Source organism: Grampus griseus, assembly GCF_964374135.1.
Source record: "Grampus griseus genome assembly, chromosome: 10".
Classification (NCBI taxonomy): domain Eukaryota; kingdom Metazoa; phylum Chordata; class Mammalia; order Artiodactyla; family Delphinidae; genus Grampus; species Grampus griseus.
Window position 1 is genome coordinate 33,261,192 of NC_139004.1, and position 19,183 is coordinate 33,280,374.

At 53.3% G+C, this 19,183-nt stretch overlaps 2 protein-coding genes across 4 annotated transcripts; one reads left to right on the plus strand and one right to left on the minus strand.

Moving 5' to 3' along the window:
* Nucleotides 1-1,571: 1,571 nt before the first annotated feature.
* TSPO2 (translocator protein 2) lies at nt 1,572-5,317 on the minus strand. 3 transcript variants are annotated; one of them, XM_082664592.1, is made up of 4 exons: nt 4,823-5,317; nt 3,216-3,408; nt 2,725-2,866; nt 1,572-2,486 (listed from the first exon to the last, which is right to left on the minus strand). In XM_082664592.1, exons 2-4 carry the CDS (start codon nt 3,386-3,388, stop codon nt 2,286-2,288), a joined length of 516 nt encoding a protein of 171 aa, XP_082520718.1. In that variant the 5' UTR covers nt 3,389-3,408; nt 4,823-5,317; the 3' UTR covers nt 1,572-2,285. The 3 variants fall into 3 exon arrangements, with proteins under 3 accessions (XP_082520718.1, XP_082520716.1, XP_082520717.1); XM_082664590.1 differs by having other exon boundaries at nt 4,809-5,315; XM_082664591.1 differs by lacking the exon at nt 4,823-5,317 and having other exon boundaries at nt 3,216-3,505.
* A 1,423-nt stretch (nt 5,318-6,740) lies between these two features.
* UNC5CL (unc-5 family C-terminal like) lies at nt 6,741-17,638 on the plus strand. The gene is made up of 9 exons (XM_082664237.1): nt 6,741-6,854; nt 10,911-11,356; nt 11,880-12,180; nt 12,914-13,176; nt 13,885-13,986; nt 14,247-14,314; nt 15,182-15,282; nt 15,434-15,547; nt 17,367-17,638. Exons 2-9 carry the CDS (start codon nt 10,972-10,974, stop codon nt 17,587-17,589), a joined length of 1,557 nt encoding a protein of 518 aa, XP_082520363.1. The 5' UTR covers nt 6,741-6,854; nt 10,911-10,971; the 3' UTR covers nt 17,590-17,638.
* The last annotated feature ends 1,545 nt before the right edge of the window (nt 17,639-19,183 follow it).

Here is a 19,183-nt window from a genome sequence, read left to right on the forward strand (position 1 = left end):
CCAGTTACCAGTTACTGACAGGGTCAATATCCGAGCCCAAGTTGGTCTGTCTCCAAGGCTGGAACTGCAAACCACCGTACCTTATGGTCCGCATTCCTCAAGTTGATCTGATTCCGTGAGTCTGGAGCCAGGCTGGAGTCCAGGCCATCAACAAGGGCCCCAGGAGATCACTGGGCCGCCCTTTGAGAAGCAACGCCCCACGGCAGCTGTTCTCAATCTGCCCGCACATTAGAACCACCTGAGAAATTTCAACAACTATTAATGCCTTTCCCTCCCCCAAGAGAGAGGCTTTTTCAATTGGTCCAGAGTGGGGTGTAGGTGTTGGTGGGGTGCTGGCCAGCATTGTCTTTTAATGGGATCATGTGTTCATTTATTCAATCAACCAATCAACATAGATGTATGAACACCTTCTCTGTGCTGCTCTGGAGCTGGGGACACAGAGGTGGGTGGGACACTGTGTGTGCCCTCCAGGAACGCCGGGGACCGATGTGCCCAGTTGGGCAGAACACACCCTTAGTGGTGTCTTAGTGGAGGCGGGGAGATTGCAGATTCCTTCTCGCTTGTCCTCGCTTGGTGAGCTCCAGGAACAGCCAGTCTCCTTCTCAAATGATGATGTCCTCTGTCTGTTCCCGCTGTGTGGTCCTTGGTTCCAGACCCAGAACTCAGCTCACAGAACCAAAGGTTGTCAAAGCAAAAAAGGCCCTGAAAGACCATCCATGCCTGGAGCTCTGAGATTTCAGCGAGCAGCTCACTGAAGTGCTGGGAGCTTGTTAAATCTAAAGATGCCTGGAGCCCACCCCCGAAGTTCTGATTCCTAGGTCTTGGGTGAGGCCCGAGGAATACGCATTTTTAATAAGCTCCCAGATGGCTCTGGGACGCCCTCAGCAGTGTTTCTCAAGTGGGTTGCACATGAGGGGTTCCTGGCAGTTTTAAAAACACTGATGCCCAAGCCCCTCCCTAGAGAGTCTGGTTGGTATTTTTAAAAGCTCCTTCCGCAAGGCGCCTGGGTCTTCCAGCTGGCCTTGTTTAAGATTTGGGGAGCCAGCCCCGGGGCAGTCACTTCTTGCCACCATCAGGGCTTTCAGACAAGAGGAGAGGAAAACAGAGGAGGGAAGCGAGGAAAATAAAAAAAGCCAATAAGAAAGTTTAGAAAGAGAAGTAAGAGAGAAGCCTGGACAAGAAGCTCCTTCTGAATTCACCAGCCAGCACCGAGGCTTACATCTCTCCTTTTTCAACATTTTTTCTTATTACGATAATAATTAATTGATGTAAAAAACTAATAGTATGAGTATATGAAAACAAAAATAAAAAAGATCTATAATCTTATCAGAGATAATGACAGAAGGTCTTAATACGACAAATATAATGTATAATATATCATAGAACCATAATATATACTATGATACTGTTATTAGTGAAATTAATATAATATAGTAATTAAAATAAATTAATTAAATAAAATTAATATACTGTAGACTATATAATATTTTATATGTGATACATAATATATATTTATATTTATATATGATACATAATACAAAATATATAATCAATATAATATATAGCTTGACAAGTATAATTGGTATCCTTTTTACTTTATCTACTTTTTGGTTTTGATTTTCTGTAACTTTTCAAAAACACTTTACTTTTCAGGTAATTAAAAATTTAAGTCCTGGGAATTCCCTGGAGGTCTAGTGGTTAGGACTTGCCACTTTCTGTGCCAGGGGCCTAGGGTTCGATCCCTGGTTGGGGAACTAAGATCCCACAAGCCTTGCAGTGTGACCAAAAAAAAAATCTGTTAAAAAAAATCCGAGTCCTAAATTTTGGGGTCAGGTATGTGAGGGCATGTGAGCGGAAATGGTGTGCCCACTCTTCCCACACGTGCGCTCACACCTTCATTCACATGTGCACATGCACACAGATGTACAGACACGTCTATTCCCACCCTGCAGCCCTGGACCTCATACACTCAAGTATACATTTTACATCATACCCTCAAAGATAGTTAGGATTTTACTTATTGATACTACTAAATTAATTCTTATTAATACAGAATTTATTATTTTATATTAAGTGTGAAATAAGTTTCCCTCCTTTCCCATGTCTCTGAATCCTAACGGAAAGTGGCACCAGGGGACCCAGGACAGTGGCCACATTGGAGCGAGTCACCTTCAGGAACTCATCAAGCCCTCCCCCCTCCCCCCTCCCCCGTCCCCACCCTAGCTCCACAGCCCTGCCTGAGGTCTCCTCTATCCCCACCCTGGCCCTCTCTCCTCTCCCCTGCCTCAGTCACTCTTCTCCCATGTGGGCTGGGGCTGGTGTTCTGGACAAAGGCTGTCCCTCCACAGGCGATAGGTGATGGAAGAAACCACGGTGAGCCAGGCCAGGTAGGGCAGCAGGAGCAGGGAAGCCAGCTTGTTGATGGGGTGCCAGATCAGTGCCGTGCTCACCACCAGCCCGAAGAGCAGCAGCAGGTGCAGCAGGGCCTGGGCAGGGGCAGGGCGGTCAGGCAGGCTGCCCTGGGAACCGGCCCTCGACCTTTCTGCAGCACCCTGGACCTAGCGAGCCAAGTTCCCAGCGCTCTGTGCATGCCACGGAAGCTCAGAGAAGTCTGCCCAACCGTTACCTGCCCACACCTGATTGACCTGCTGTGCTATCAGCTTCTGGGGCCTGGTGGCCTCATCTTCCCCTACCCTATTCCACTGCTGAGCACTGGCGCCTTACCAGACCGGGGGTGTGGGCTGTGAACAAGAGAATCAGGACAGTCCAGCTGATGGCGAGCTGCACAGCATAGAGGCCGAGGGGCAGGGCCAGGGGTCGCCCAAAGCCCCCTCCCAGGTCCTTCCACACAAGGTAGGAGGCATATCTGTGAAGAGATGGTGGCAGAAACGCTCAGAGGAGGGTGTTCTGTGGTAAAAGGAGAAAGCCCTCTGGCTTAGGGCTTTTTGGTTACCAAGAGGGAATCCTTATGGGCTGAAATCGGGGTAAGTGGGTCTAGGCATCATTTGAGGGCCGGGGGTGGAGAGGTGGGGGAAGGGATGGGGATACTGGGAGAGGGTAGAGGAAGAGGGAGGGGTTGGAACCCGAGGCAGGCACAGAGGGGACACCCCAGAAGAGGCAAGATGAGGTAGCATCCCTTTAGAGGTCAGTGTACGGCAGCAGTTCAGGGATAGGAGACTTGTTCCCACCCCAGGGCATGAGAAACAGACACTCACCCCGTGATAGAGTAGATGGCTGTCCACACCAGCAACAAGACTCTGTGGGATGGGCAACAGGGCAGCTTTCTCAGGCTGTCACACCAACCAGACATCCAACGATGGGTGAGCAGCCAGACCAGGGTGGGCCCCAGGAGGGGCAGGGCCACAAAGGCGGCCCCTTGAGGCCACATTCTCCTTGAGGAGGTACAGCCTGGGGAGGGAGAGAACACACTGACGGTGGCCTTCTCCTAGTCCTTTCCCCGTGTCTGCCCGTCTGTCTCCTCCTACCTGCCACTCTTCCCTGGCCTGGGCCCCTCATAGGCCTGTCCTGGGCCTCCTCCCTATGATTGACAGGATTAGAAGGGAAAAAAAATGTGGTTATTCTCAGTGTCCGGAGTGACTGCCTACACCATCCTTTCCTGTCAAGTGTCCATGAACATGTCCTGGAGGTGCTGGAGACAGGGAGAACCACCCTGTCTGCCTGTGTGTCTTTCTCTTTATGTTTCATAGAAGCCCCACTGGGTGAGCAAACACCCTCCTCCTCTGAGCCCACACTGCCTTCCCCCTTTTCCACCCTCCATGGACTTCCTTTCTCCACACTGCTTATTTGGCACTGAGAGTGTACTGTCTAGTATTGATAACTGCTACTCAGTGAAGGACTCCTCTCCCCCAGCGTGTGTCTGGCTCCTGATCTCAGGTCCAGGTAGGCCCGTCTTTTCTGCCTCTCTCAGTGGGTGGCACTTGGCCAGGTACATAGCAGTCCCTCGATGGGGACAGTGTCTCAGACTGAACTCAACCAAGCTGACATAACCAACCTGGAAGAACCACATTTGGAAGGCAGGAGCCAGAGATCCTTGGGAGTCTTTTCTAGTCCAGAACTGGCCTGCCCAACTGCCCCGGGCTTATCTCGCTATACCAGACCAGCAAACCCCAGGGGCCCACCCTGCCCGAGCTCCCGCCCAAATGCAAACTCAGCCGAGTGACACTGTAGATTCCTTTCTCCAAAGTTCTCATCTTCCCCTCAGGAGCTGGGGGAGGTTCCCCCTCCATCCCTCTGCTTCCAGAGGGTCGGGGCCACAAACACAACCACCCAGATTTTTTTGTGGCCTGACTTCTCAAGGAAACCACCGCTTGGTCTTTGATTAAAACACTGCCATACTCATTTGCATGTAGCTTTGCATGTCCTTTGCATGTGGGATGATGCACAGACCCTCCTCCAACCAAGGCCCCCACCCAATACCATGCTTCTCATTCGCCCGTGATATTTCAGCCTCCACCCCATGATTGACGGGATTAGAAGGAAAAAAAATGTGGTTATTCTCAGTGTCCGGAGTGAGTGCCTACTCCATCCTTTCCTGTCAAGGGTCCATGAACATGTCCTGGAGGTTCTGGAGACAGGGAGAACCACCCTGTCTGCCTCTGCGTCTTTCTATTTCTCTTTCTCTGCTTTTCACCGTCCATTTCTTCACCTTCTGCCTTCCTGTGTCTCTATGTCTGTGTTTTCTACTTTTCTACCCAGTGTTGGAGGTCCCCCCGACCCCCCTTCCCTTTTTCCTGTCCTCCCCACTCCTGGCGCCCCTTTATTTATTCCCAGGCCTGTGTTCTCCTTACCTCAGGCAGCATACCTCGCAGACGGAGTGCCGGGGATGTAAGATGTGTGGAGGGCAGAGGAGGCTTGGGGATGGGAGGAGGGTGGAGGGGGGCTCCTAGCTGGCCTGCCCTTCTCCAGTGACAAGGGTGGTGACACTGGCTGGGGAGTCCAGGCTGCTGCCTGCATGGCCCGGAAGCGTTCGTCTCAGCAGGGCAGGCCCTGGTCTGCTAGACCCGGCCTCTGGAGAAGTCCCCTTGATAGAACTGTTGAGGTGTCGGTGCTGTGAGACCCGGACCTCTTGTGACGGCTGAGCCGCAGGCTGCCAGGCTACTCATGCCTGTAGTCACTGCATCCCATGAACCAGCTTTGTGTCCGTGGCGGTGGTGGGGACCCTCAGATTTCCCCGGAACTGGGGCTGTAACTGGGGCTGTCCCCAGTGAGGCAAGCACCAGCTTCAGAAATGATCTCATGAGACATGGACACAGCCCCTAGCTATTGTCTGCTAGTTGGCTTGGAGCTGAGCTTGACAGTTGTTTCACAAACCCCTAGAACCTCATGACTCAGGGGAAAAGGCAGCCAACCTCCTGTGTGACTCAGACAGAGCTTTGTCCAGCAAAGTCCAACACGTCTGCTCTTCATTCCTGTCAAAGTTCTGAGCACCTCTTCCTTGCTTGTCCTTTAGACATGAGGTCCTCTCCCCAGGCTGGCTGCTCTCCACCACTCCTTTGTCCCATCTTTCCACGTTGCAGACCTGGGCACCCCTGGGAGGTGTTTATCCCCTCCTCCTGGGGAAGGCAGCCCAGGGGAAGGGGGTGCAGTCCGGGACAAGAGGCTAGAGAATCATTAACTAAGACGAAAGCAGCAGCAGTTACTTATTTTCCATGGTAGATGATCACTTCGGGCCTGGAGGAGTGACCTCCGCTGCAGGAGGCCAGAGCACAGGGACAAGTTACCACTTGCTGAGTAACCATTTCGCGGTGTGCACTTTGTATTTATTAGCTCAGTAATGACCATCATTATCCCTCGCAAAGTAAATATTATTATGTGCATTTGATAGACAAGGGGAGTGAGGCTCAGAGGGGTTGAGAAACTAGCCTATGATTGCACAGCCAGCAGGTGGGTCACTGGTTTCAGTGTTGGCAGTCTGGATTCAAAATGCCTCCCCTTTTCTCTCAGCTGGCCCATTCATTCATTCGAGTCTTTATTGAACACCTACTTTGGATCGGGCTGTACTGAGAGCTAAGGATACAGAGCAAATGGCTGAAAAAACATCCTTCTGCACAGGGAGCTTTCATTCCAGGGGCAGAGTGTCAAAGGAAGGACCAGGCTGGCAAACGGCCTGAAGTTCAACTCTCCCCCAAGTGGCAGCATCCCTGTGGGCAGTGGAAAGGGCACCGGGTAGGGAGCAGATATGGCTGTGCCCCAGTGCCGCCAGCAGCTGTGGGTCATATCTGTGCAGGAAGGATGTAGAACTAGGTATTGTCTAAGCCCCCCGGACAGGCCGCGATGGCATCACCTGGGGGCTTCTAAGATGTAGAACCTTAGGCCCCGCCCCAGACCAACGGGATCAGAACCTGCATTCTAACAAGGTCGCTCAGGCGGTTCGTGCACGTTACAGTTTGAGGAGCCCTGGTTAGCGTTCCTCTTACCTTGTTCCGTTTTAAGTCTCTGGTGGGGGACAGCCACTGACCAGCAGAGGGCACTCTAGAGAGGTCTCACCTGTACCCAGGTTGTCTCCCTCTGTCCCCTCCCTTCCAGACCTAGACTACTAGTCCTAGACCTAGTCCTAGACCTAGTCCTAGACCTAGTCCACTGACTCCTGCGATCCTCCCTCACCTTGGCTGGACTTTGCCAATAGACAGGGACAGACTCCCCACCCCTCCTTAGGGCAGCTGAGAGGCAGGACTTTGCCGGGAAACGGAAGTGCCAGGTCACTCCTGCCTGGACTCCCCGCCCACCTGCACTTGCCTGCTGGCTTGGCGACGGGGTCTGGCTGACCTCTCTGTTTCTCAGAGAAGGAACTACTGTTCCTGGACAAGCCGGCAGCCTCTGGGAGCACCTACACGGTAATGTGAACACCCTCTGGGGCAGCTGGGGGTGGGGTGAGTGTTGCGATGGGGCCACCTGGAGCTCAGGGGAGGAGCCAGGCCCAGCTGAACTGGGCCTGGCGGAGTGTGGAGACCCTGTGCTGGAGGAGGAGAGGTGGAAGGGGCTTGGGAGACGGCCACTGCCCAGTGGGTGTGAGGACCAAGGGGAGGCACTATGGAAATATAAACTATGCTCATGAATGCTGCCCATGACTTAGGTTTGGACGCATGCATCCTGGTACCTTTTATGTACTTCAGTAACTGGAGATCTTTCAAGGAGTAGACACAATAAGAACCAGTGACGTGGGAGAAGGGTTGAGAGTTTCCTTAAAGGATATGAGCAGAGCTTTGCAGCAGGAGCCTGGATCCTTGTGCTGGAGGAGGCAACTCCCTAGGGACAAGTGATGGCAGCATCCTAAAAGACCCTCATCTTGGGGAAGTGCTACCCAGCATGATCAAGGGTCTGGGGCAAGACAAACCAGAGGCCTGGGTAATAAAGGGTCAGCCATGGGGTTGGGAGGCTTCCGTTGGCATTTACCTAGTTGCTGTGCTAATAGATTTGGGACCCTTCCCCTTCCTGGGGCAAAGGGGAGAATGGAGTGAGGGCCAACGCAGCCTGGAGAGCTGTCAGCCTGGGAGAAGGGGGCTGAGCTGGGGGAGGAGTTAACCTGCTTCTGGCTAGGTAATGAATGGGCCCCTGTGAGAGGCCCTCCAGATTGGAAGGTTGGGCAAGGGAACTCTTCTGGCCACCCAATGGGGTGGAGGGGATTTGGACTCTGGTCTTTGGAAGCCCTGGAAAGGTTGTTGCTGTAGAAATAGGGCAAGCCCCTCCTTTCTTTCCCAATAGGTAGCCCGTCCCCTGCAGCTGGTGCCTTGGTGGGCAGGGGGTGGGGGGAAGCATCACTCGTTGTAGCACCAAGGATGTGCCTTTAGTTCCTTATGTTTATTTTTCCTTGTATTTATTTTTGTTTCTTTCTCTTCCAACTTCATTTCCTCTAGAAGTGGAAATGAAGAGACCCTGGGGAAAAAGAAGGGGCAGGGAGAGAAAGGGAGTGTTTCTGGAAGCTCTTGTCATCTTTGCTCATTCTTCCCTTCTGCTTTCAGTTGCAGCTTAATAATCTACCCTCTGTCCTCCCTGGGGGAGAAAACTTGGTTTCCTTATCTGGGAAATGGAGATAAAAATAAAAGCTAGCTCATAAAGTTGCTGTGAGGATCAAATGAGCTAGGCCACGCAGAGCGCTTTAACACACTGGCTCAGCAAATCTCCGTGAACGTTAGCTATTATTACTACAGTTATAATTCCAATTGTCTTTACTATGGAAGGACCGAAAGGATTGGATGGGACGTAAAGGGAAGTCTGCGGCTCCGACCCCCCTCCCCACCAGATTCAGGCGTCACCGGCTCACTTACTTCACTTGTGTCCCCAGCCAGGGGCACGGTCTGCAGGGTTGCATGCTAAGGCCAAGGGAGCAATGCCACGCCTTCCCTTCTCATCTACATTTTCAATGAGGACATGGGGGAAACAGATCCCGCCTCAGTGCTCCATCCTGATGATACAGAGGAGCTGTGACCCCTGTTGGGGATTGGCAGGGGAGATGGGAAGGGGGCTTAGGTTTCATGGGTCCTGAGAAGGAAGGAAGAAGTTGGGCAAGGAAGGACCAAGGGGTGTGGGGCAAAGCCTCAGCTCCTGGTGGGTGGCATAAGTGAAGGGATGATTCACTAGTGCAGATCCTAGTGAATCAACCATGGGAACCCTGGGGACTTTGAAGGAGGATATGGTGTCTCACAGAACTCAGCCTCGGAGTAAATGAACCCCATGCCCTCAGAAGCTCCGTGAGAGCCGAATAAGACATCATTGTTGGCAGGACTGAACTTCCCACAGTTCCTGGTCCACAGCTGGTGCTCAGAAATCGTTCATTTGAGTGGGAAAGCCACACGTGACAGCATATGGTCAAGAGTTACTTAGGGGCTTCCCTGGTGGTGCAGTGGTTGAGAGTCCGCCTGCCGATGCAGGGGACACGGGTTCGTGCCCCGGTCCGGGAAGATCCCACATGCCGCGGAGCGGCTGGGCCCGTGAGCCATGGCCGCTGAGCCTGTGTGTCCGGAGCCTGCGCTCCGCAACGGGAGAGGCCACAACAGTGAGAGGCCCTCGTACCGCAAAAAAAAAAAAAAAAAAAAAAGAGTTACTTAGTATGGTGGGAGGCAGCAGTGAGAGATTTCAGAGGGCGAGACTGTCACGGCCTGGTGAATGGGGGCCGGGACGGTGGGTGGCAGTTACTCCCGAGCAGGAGGGGTCCAGGCAGGTAGATGAGGCAGGTGAGGAGAGCATGAAACAGAGAACAGCAGGACCAAAGGCCAGAGGCTAGAATTAATGAGCTGTGAGGAGCCTGGTCTTGCCCGAGGGTGGGGATATTGGAAATTAAGGGAGGAAGAGGGAAAGTAGGAGGGGGAGGCAGTGGATCCCAGAGGGCCTGAGGAAGAGCTGACATCTTCACGGGAAAGTTGCTGGAAGGCCCCAGTGTGATGCTGGGAACTGGGTGAGCCTCACTGGAGGCCCCCACCTTTGGTTTTCTTTCTCTTTTTGCTTCCACTTTTAACTTTTGTTACTCTTGTATTTTACATATCCCTGTGAACTACGCTCCAACTTTTCTGGCAAAAGGAGGGGCATAAATAAACAAACATATTTGGACAGGGTTTTATCATCTACAGAATGATTTCCACATGATCTCATGCCATCTTCACCATCACTCTGAGAGGCTGGGGTTTTTTTTTTTTTTCACTTTTATTCGTTTTTAAAAAGAATTACAAAGTTAATATACAGACACGCTTGGTGGGGGGATTCAAAGAGTACAGAAAAAAGAGTTTAAGAAAATAGAATGTCCTCTTTCACACCTTCCAGTCCCCTAATTTTTCATTTTTCAGTAATGACCAATGGCAATAGTTTGGGATGTGTCCTCCCGGACCTGCACGTCCAAGGCAGGAATCACTAGTACACGTGGCTACTGAGTCCTTGAAGTAAAGAGAATCCCAATTGCGATGTGCTGTGAGTGTAAAGTACACATGGATTTCGAAGACTTAGTAAGAAAACAGAATGTGAAATATTCCAGTAATTTTATATTGATTACCTGTTGACATGATAATATTTTGAATATATTGGGTAACATAAAATATATTATCAAAATGAATTTCTCCTGTTTCTTTTTACTTTTTTTTTTTTTTTTTTGCGGTACGTGGGCCTCTCACTGTTGCGGCCTCTCCCGCGGAGCACAGGCTCCGGACGCGCAGGCTCAGCGGCCATGGCTCACGGGCCCAGCCGCTCTGCGGCATGTGGGATCTTCCCAGACCGGGGCACGAACCCATGTCCCCTGCATCGGCAGGCGGACTCTCAACCACTGAGCCACCAGGGAAGCTCCTCTTTTTACTTTTTTAATGTGGCCCCTAGAAAGTTTAAAAAGAAAGCCACATCTGTGGCTCACGTTATAGTTTTATTACAGAGCACTGCTCCAGACCTTTCTCTATCATTGACATCTATACACCCATAAATAGGTAGCTACAGCTGTATATAGTCTTGTTGTTTACATTAATGAGATCAGAGGATTTCTTGCTCTTTGTGACTTGCTTTTCTACTTTAAGATTTTCCTATGTCAGCCCATGTAGATCAAGGGAGCTGTTTTGACAGATGAGGAAACTGAAGCACATTAAACAATAGGACAAGCTCACTCAGGCAGTGACCAAGGTGACATTTGAACCCACATTCTCTAACTCCAAACCCAAGCTCTTTCTGTCTCATGAGAGAGAAATTTGATGTACTAGGTCATGGGGAGCCTGGCACTTTCTTAAGGAAGGGAGAGAGGGAGAGAAATTACTAAAGAAATTAATTTCTTTAATTTCTGTTAAAGAAATTGATCTGACCGAGGTGCATGGGTGCACTGGGATGAAGACAATTTGATCCCTCATTGCAGCCGCTTAAAAGTCAAGTTTTAGCCTCCACGACCTTGAAAAGGCTTACCTGACACTGACCTCCTTTTCCCCCAGGCCCTTGGCCTCGGCTGGCACAGGGGTGCAGGGGAACTGGCAGCATCAAGTGACCAGGCGGATGTGCTCCTATGAGGGTTCCTTCCAACTCGCCCAGTTCCTACTGCTGGTGGGGGTTCCAGTGGCAAGTGCTGTCCTTCTGGCCCAGTGCCTTCAATGGCGCTGCCCCCGCCGGCTGTTGGGCGCCTGCTGGAAGCTGGAAAGCCAAGAGGAGCCAGCGTCCCATCCCACTCCCCTACCTGAAAGTGAGTCCTCCGGGGAGGCACCCCCGGCCTCGCTGCAGGAGATGGCCGCCTTCTACCAGGAACTGCACACACCCACCCAAGGCCAGACTGTCATCCGACAGCTGATGCACAAGCTGTTGGTGTTTTCGGCTCGAGAGGTGGACCACCGCGGTGGCTGCCTGATGCTCCAGGATACGGGCATTTCCCTGCTCATCCCGCCAGGTAACGGCACCCGGCTTCCTTCTTAGTGTACAGTTGTTCACATTGCCCATTGGACAAGGGCACCAACTCCAAGGGAGCACCATTCAGAGACATCTTCATAATTTTGAAAATTGCTTCTATGTTTAGTATGACGTTTTTGACTCCGAAGATGGATACATTACATATTTTTTATGACAGTTTTGTGGCAGGTGGAGGTAAAGGGCCTTGTTTTAGTGAACAGTGTGTTATGACGATTCTCCCATAAAGGGAAGTAAAATGTCTGGAGGAAGAGCACCTTTTGCAAATTCACACAAGGCCCTGAGTGAGCTGGCGGCAGCCCTTGGAGGAGGGGGCGACTTGCTCAGGGTCACGTCCCAAGTCAGTCACAGTCACCTTGTTCTCCTTCCGCACTGCCTCTCCACGTGCCCTGCTGCACGCCCGCTCCTGGGCTCCCGCCCCACCTCCCCTCCCACTCTGGCCTGGCCTCCTCTGCCGCAGGGCTGTGCCTGCCTGCTGGGCCCATCTCAGCTCTCCCCCTCCCCAGGTGCTGTGTCTGTGGGCCGCCAGGAGCGGGTGGCACTGATCCTGGTGTGGGATCTGTCAGACGCCCCGTCGCTGTCCCGAGCCCAGGGGCTGGTGAGCCCCGTGGTGGCGTGTGGTCCCCATGGGGCCTCCTTCCTGAAGCCCTGCACCCTCACCTTCAAGCACTGTGCCCAGCAGCCCAGTCAGGCCTGTACCTACAGCAGCAACACGACCCTGCTGGATGCCAAGGCCTGGAAGCCGCTGGGGCGGCCGGGAGACCACATCTCCCGGGATGAATGTCGCATCCACCTCTCCCACTTCAGGTAGGCACCAGCCCGTCAGCCTGTACTTCCTGCCCCCTTTCTCTGTCTGCCTGACCCTCACCTCTCAGTAGGGGATTGCCCCTTTATCTGTTCAAGAAGGCCTGCAAACCCCGTGTCCCCCTGTCCTTCCCCAGTCCCTCTGTCCTGGTGCCTGTGGCAGCTTATCTTGCTCCAACCCCATCCAGGACCGTGTGTCCCACCGTGGTCCCTCTGCCTGTCTAGGTCTGGCCCAACCCTGGTCCTGTGTCTAGATGGGGCCTGTCCCATCTCCACCTCTGTCTCTAAAATTGTCTGTCTCTTCCCTGTGCCCCAGTTCAGGACTGTCCCCAAGCTGTCTAGGGCACTTTGCCCCTCCAGTTCTCTGAGACTCTAGCCTATGGCACGCCTGTCCTTAGCTATGTCTCTCTAGGGTCTTAGGTCCCTCTGCCTCCCAGTCTCCTTGCCACCCACTGACCAGAGCAGGGCGATGCAGGGTGGCCCTGAGCCCAGCGTCCTTCTTTCCCACGCTGGCTCTTCTCCGGACCCAGTGACAGTCGCTGTGCCATGACTCACGTTCCTTCCCCCTAGCTCACCCCTCCGCCCCAGTTCTTCCCTACATGCCCTGGAATGTTCTCCTCACCTGGGAGCCCACACAGAGGCCCCTGGTGCGGTGGGAGCCCGGGGGAAGGTGGGCTGGTCTCCCAGCCTCCCTTGCCCCACTGTGCACGGTCCCTGCCACCGTCTCTCCCCGCAGCCTCTACACCTGTGTGCTGGAGGCAGCTGTGCACCGGGAAGCCCGGAAATGGCTGCAGCTGGCCGTGTTCTGCTCGCCGCTGGCCGCCGGGCAGTCTCACCTGCAGCTGCGCGTCTACTTCCTCAACAACACGCCCTGTGCCCTGCGGTGGGCTGTGACCAATGAGCAGCCGCACGGCGGGCGCCTGCGTGGGCCCTGCCAGCTCTTCGACTTCACCGGGGCCCGAGGGGACCAGTACCTGAAACTCAAATACATCTCCGAGGGTGAGGGGGACAGGGCCAGGCATGGCGCGTCGGGGAGCCCGTTGGAGGGAAGGGTCTGCGCCTCCCCTGTGGTGGAAACCTGGGGCGTTGAGTTTCTTTTTGAGATTCCTGGGCAGGCAGCAGCTTCAAGGGGGCCCTCTGGCTCTTGCTGCTGCCTCTTGGAGACCCCGGCTTTCCCACTTCCTCCCTCTGCTGCCCACGGAGCCCCGGTCCTTCCGTGGGAGGCCAGCCGAGTCAGGTGGGTGGTGAGAGGAGAGGCGTTGCACTAGCAGGGGCAGGGAGAGAGCGAGGGGCTTCTCTTGTCCCACCTGGATGGGGCTGGTGTCGGAGGGGGAGGCCCAGTCTTCTCTTCCCTCGTTCGTTTGTGGGTCGGCTGCGGGAATTGACAGGGTGGCTAAGGGTGTTTGTGGGGTGTCGGACAGGGGCGCATGCGTGGCTGCATCTGGGCTAATGGATGGGAGGGAGGGGGGTGAAGGGGAGGGTGGAGAGGTGGGGGGAGGAGTCTGTGTGCCGGTAGAAGTAGGACAGCTCCCAGGGTCCCCACCCAGGCTCTGGGGTCTCCCATCCACTTGAGTCACCCTCCTGCCTTTGCTCCCTCCCCATCCCTCCCCTCAGCGCCCTGCACAGTGCCTGCCACAGGGTGACCTCCTTAAGCCCTTGTGGAAGTCTCCCCTCTTGAGGCCCTCTGTCTCTCTGCCCCCTCCCCAGGTTGGGAGAACGTGGACGACAGCAGTTGCCAGCTGGTTCCCCATCTGCACATCTGGCATGGAAAGTGCCCCTTCCGCTCCTTCTGCTTCCGGAGAAAAGCAGGTAGCCCAGGAGCCCCGTGTCTACCTCCTGCCCTCTCCTCTCCCCTCCTGGTCACCCTGGAGCCCTACAGCTCCTCATTCGGCCATGCCTGCAGACCCTCTCTAAAGGTTAGGGGCCGCAGCAGATCTCTGCAGAGAGGAAGATGGGGGGCTACGCAGCTGCTTCAGACTTCCACAGCCTGACATTGGAGTCCCTTTTGCTCTCCTGCTGTCTTCTCCTGGGCCTTTTCCTCTCTCACCTGCTACGTCTCCTCTTTGTAGCCAATGAGAACAAGGACTGCTCAGCACTGACCAATGAGATCATTGTCACCATGCACACCTTCCAGGATGTGAGTTGGAGCTGAGGGGCAGAGGAAGGGCAGGCCCTGGGGGAGTCCTGGGCAAAGTGGGCGAGGGTCTGGGGCCTAGGAAGTATGGCTCTAATCACATAACCAAGCAGGTGAGGAGGGCATTCTTCCAGGGGCAGGGACTGCCTGGCCTCCAAGTTACCCTCCGTCTTTGACTCTCCTGTCTATCCCTGGATGAATCTAGCAGGCGGGTAAAAGAACCAAACCCTACATGAACCCTTTCTTCCAACCTGGAGGAACTTGGGCATCAAAGAGAAGTGGTTTCTTTCTGGACAGATTGTCTACATCTGAGAGATGGTGCTGTGTATCTTCAGGTGGAGAGTGACCCAGGAAGGGGGCCTTGAGTAGGTGGGATGGGAGTCAGAGCTCCCACTCTCCCGAGGGAAGACATGAAGAAATCAGGATTGGAGAGTCTTTGGGGAACCATGTGGCATCTTACTGGAGAGTAGGCAGATACCCTTAGGGGTATCACTTGGGGAGGAGGAACCAAGGAGAGGAGGAATGGAGGAAGGGGGCATGTATGCCCAAGTTCAGTGTCTTTATTATTAGATGACCTCCCCTGCCCTTGACCCCACCCAGGACTTCTCCTGGTGTCTTAGGATGTACCTTGTTTGGTCTTCATGTCCCAGGTCCCAAAGAGCTCTGAGCAAACTTAAGGCTGAAGGCTGTGAGGTTGGGGAAGCAGAGGGTAGAGGGTGTTGATTGGGGTGGGACTGTGTCTCCTGGTTAAGTGTCTCCGGTGACAGGCTGAAGGAGAGACACGAGGCATGGAGATGGGTGCCCCAGCTTCTTGTTCAGAGGGGTGTCCCATGATCCCTAAGTGTGTTCCCTGCCCCTCTGTTGGCTCAGGGCTTGGAGACCAAGTACATGGAAATCCTCAGATTCCAGGCATCGGAGGAAGAATCCTGGACAGCGCCACCAGCTGTGACCCAGCCACCCCCATGCAACAGGTGAGGTGGTGGTTGCTTGAGCTGCTGCCCGGGGCATGTTTGGGATTCCTGCCCCTGGGCTTGCAGGGCAAGCATGGCATTGAGGTGTCTGTGGAACCAGGCTGGGTCTCTTGATCCTCGCCTCCAAGGCCACCCTTTCCCCCTGCCTCAGGCTGCCCCCAGAGCTCTTCGAGCGGCTGCAGATGTTGTTGGAGCCAAACAGCATCACTGGCAATGACTGGCGACGACTGGCCTCCCACCTGGGGCTCTGTGGTATGAAAATCCGGTAAGAGGGATGAGGTGTGCACAGGTGGGTGGGGGAGGGTGGACTGGGATGGGTGTTCTCAGGACCCCTTGGAGACTGGACCATTCACAAGAGTGACTTCAAAGTCAGGGAGCGGCTACTCCCCACCCTATTTCTCAGAACAGGGTTGATTTCAGTGACAATGATCTCATTGGTTTGGGCCGAGCAGTCCTCGTTCTCATGGCTACAAAGAGGAGAGGAAACGGCAGGTGAGAGAGGAAGAGGCCAGGGGAGAGGAGCAGGGGAAGTGAAAGGGACTCCACAGGAAGGCTTTGGACATCTTTCTATTTTATCACTGTTCTTGGTACCTAGAATGATGCCTGGCTCATGGCTGGTGTTCAATACATAAATATTGGTTCAATAAATATTCAAAAATGGATCGGTTGACATGTAAGTCATTGGTACATACTGAGTGCTTGACATGCTGTGCCCTGAGGGGCAGAACGGCGGACTATAGGATAATGTGTATAAAGCATGTAGCTGAGTGCCTGGCACTAGTGGGGACAGCGCAGCCATGGTCTCAAGAGAGATCAGTAAACCAATTCTGAGCTAAGCCTCAGCGCCCGGAGGATGACGGGTGGTCAGGGAAGACTTCGCCCAGGAGATGGGACTAGAGCTGGATCTGGAAAATAGGGTAGACTTTAAAATCACCTTCTAAGTCCTGGAAAAACTATGCTAAGCATTGGGACACAGGATGAATGAGACATGGTCCCAGAACCAAGGAGGTCACCCTCTAGTAAGGGATACAGAGAGCTTAAAAAAAATCAAGGCAAGTGCTCCTTTGACCTTACTGTATGTATCCCATATTGCATAGCAAGTTGAAAACAGAGACACGAAATGGCTGAAGCAAGAATAATGAAGACTTATGTCAATTACAGTTGACCCCTGAACAATGTGGGAGTTAGAGGTGTGACCCTCCATGCAGTCGAAAATCGTAGTATAACTTATAGTCGGCCCTCCATATCCACGGTTGTGCCTCCACAGATTCAACCAACCAGGGACCATGTAGCAGTGTAGTATTTACTGTTGAAAAACTCTACATATAAGTGGACCCACATAGTTCAAAGTGGTGTTGTTCAAGGGTCAACTATATATCTCAATTAAATAAAAAAGAATAATAAAGACTTGTGGGAGCTATGACCAGAAATCTGAACTGAGGGATGCAGAATGGTCTCCTCCACCTGGGAAGTGGGAAGGAGGGCTTCAGAAACAGGTGCTGGGGAAGTAGGGGATCCACCTTCTTGTTTTGGGGGAGGAGCAGAGGAGGTGGTGGGTCTGGTGTGTTTAAGGTGAGAAGGAAGCTGCGCGATGGGAGCAGAGAGAAGAGGTCAGAAAAAACAGGGCAAGGCCAAGTGGTGGGTAAGCCAGAAAGTCAGGGGAGGGGGCTTGGTTAGTAGGTGAAAGAGACTGGAAGGTTTTTGAGCAGGGGAGGGTCCTGCCTGGGAGCAACTGTTTCCTTAGTGGTGGGCAGGATGGGGCCTGGGATGGGGGGAAGGGGAGAGTGTGTTTGGGCGGGGGGTGGGGGGTTGAGAAGGCAAACACAGAACATCAGAGCTGGAAGCGAGCTTAGAGGTCCTCTCTCTCACCCAAGCCCTCGTGTAAGAAGAGCAAACTGAGGCCTAGAGGGGAGTAGGCTTTGAGCCAGGGCTATCTCCGATTTCAAGTCCTGGGCCCTCCCACCATCCCAGAGTGTCCTGGAAGGCATTTAAGAGCAGGATGAGGACCAGAGCTGGGGGAGGGGGTGGATCTCCCTGCAGAGCCCCTCCTCCCCCTCACCTCCTCCCCGCACGCTCTCGGCCAGGTTCCTGTCCTGCCAGCGCAGCCCCGCGGCAGCCATCCTGGAGCTGTTTGAGGAGCAGAACGGCAGCCTACAGGAGCTGCACTACCTCATGACCACCATGGAGCGGCTGGACTGCGCCTCCGTCATCCAGAACTACCTGAAGGGGACGCAGAGCGGCAGCCCACCCCGGGTCTGCTGGGTCGCCCAGGAGAACCAGGGCCTGGAGCTGGATGAGAAGCTCTGAGAGCCCCGCTATGGGGCAGGGTGGAGCTCTGTCTACCGGGATGTACCCCTACACCTAGGAAGAAAACAGCTGCAGTTCCTGGCTGTGCCCACCGACCTCATCAGGACCCTTGGACGGTGCCTGGGGCCACCGCGAGTCCAGACGCCTCCTCGGGTCAGGACCACCCTTTCGACCCGCGTCATCCTGCGTGCAGATCCCTTCCTGGCCGGCAGGGGGCGCAGGAGCCCAGGAGATGGCCCCAGCGTGGCCAGCCTCCGGGAAGCTATTTAATAGACCAGTGGACTGTTAGGCTGCCCTGTTGGCACTCCTTGGGGACTGGTTAGTCCACAAGTATTCACTGAGCACTTAGTGATACCTGGCACTGGACTGGGTATCATGGGGACTCCTGGAATATATGAGGTCGGGTTTGGAGCCTTGTGGAAACCACAGTTCTCCTGTGGGAACCAAGATGCCCTCGTAGGAGCTGAGGACAAACGCTAAACCAGCAGCACGTGCCCTGTGGTTAGGGGATGTGGATGTGGTATGAATTACACCTGCATTAGGAGTTAGGAAGGGAGGGAGCTGAGTACGGGCTGGAGCAGTGAGAAACCATCATGGAGGATGTAGGAGAAATGATTTACAGAGAGTGAGATCTTAAGGTGGGGGAAGGCGGGGATGTGACTGGACTTACAGTAGGAGCCCGGTGAGCGTGGGGTGCTGAGTCATCAAGGAGCCCAGCGTGCTGGGTGTGAGGTGAGAGCAGGACAGGGGTTCAAGGCCAGATCTAAAGATGGACAGTCATAGCTGGCTGTCCACCTGTCTCCTTTGACTTCCTTTGTCTCTTTATCCTCCCATCCTTGCCTTGTCTTCCTCTCTCTGTGCCATTATCTCTGTCATAAAACATCAAAGCTGAAAAGAAACTTCAAGATTATTATTGTTGTCTAACCTTTTAATCTCTTTATCTTGAACTGTGTGAGTTTTAAGTCTCTCTGACTTCATTTTGCTGTCGCTAGCCCCTGCAGTGGCTCCATCCCTGAATCTGTCTCTCTTTTAGATGAGATGTCTTAGCATCTTTTTGTCTTAGCATCTTTTTGTCTCTACCTACTTGCTGTACCTGCCCTTGTGTGTTTCTTTCTCTCTCTGAAATCCTCAGTCATTTCCCTCAGGTAAGTGTCTCTAAACCACGGTTAAGTATCAAAGGCTATTGAAAGGCACCGGTCTCCCCTAGGCATGGATGGGCGGGGATTTTACCCCATGAGTCAAGATCCACTTTAGGGTCAGGAAATAGAGGATAGGGATTAAAGAACATCCCATTCAGTCAACTCTTTATTCAGCACCTACTGCCTGTTAGACACTGTATAGAAGATAAATCAGTAGGCTGGGTCCTGAAAAGAGAACAAAGGATTTGACTCAATTTAAGCAAGCCTTTTGTTTGCAAACAGGTGTTGTTAATTTTTTCAAGGGCAGACAAATGATCTCTCTGGCAACACTAACAATTTCTTCTGTATTTAATTAAAAATATTAAAGCTTTTTCTATGATGGACAACATTGTATAATAAAATATGAAAACTGCCTTTCTTTGTTACTAGCTGTATTTTGCTCAGACGGATACATT

Bases quoted from the DNA above. Each gene is read 5' to 3' on its own strand.
- TSPO2 (XM_082664592.1), bottom strand. From the start codon at position 3,388: ATGTGGCCTCAAGGGGCCGCCTTTGTGGCCCTGCCCCTCCTGGGGCCC. The intron at 2,867-3,215 runs GTGAGTGTCTGT...ATCTCTTCACAG, and splicing joins GCCATCTACTCTATCACGGG to ATATGCCTCCTACCTTGTGT. The intron at 2,487-2,724 runs GTAAGGCGCCAG...GCCCCTGCCCAG, and splicing joins CAGCCCACACCCCCGGTCTG to GCCCTGCTGCACCTGCTGCT.
- UNC5CL (XM_082664237.1), top strand. From the start codon at position 10,972: ATGTGCTCCTATGAGGGTTCCTTCCAACTCGCCCAGTTCCTACTGCTG. The intron at 13,987-14,246 runs GTAGCCCAGGAG...TCCTCTTTGTAG, and splicing joins CTGCTTCCGGAGAAAAGCAG to CCAATGAGAACAAGGACTGC. The intron at 15,283-15,433 runs GTGAGGTGGTGG...CCCCTGCCTCAG, and splicing joins CAGCCACCCCCATGCAACAG to GCTGCCCCCAGAGCTCTTCG.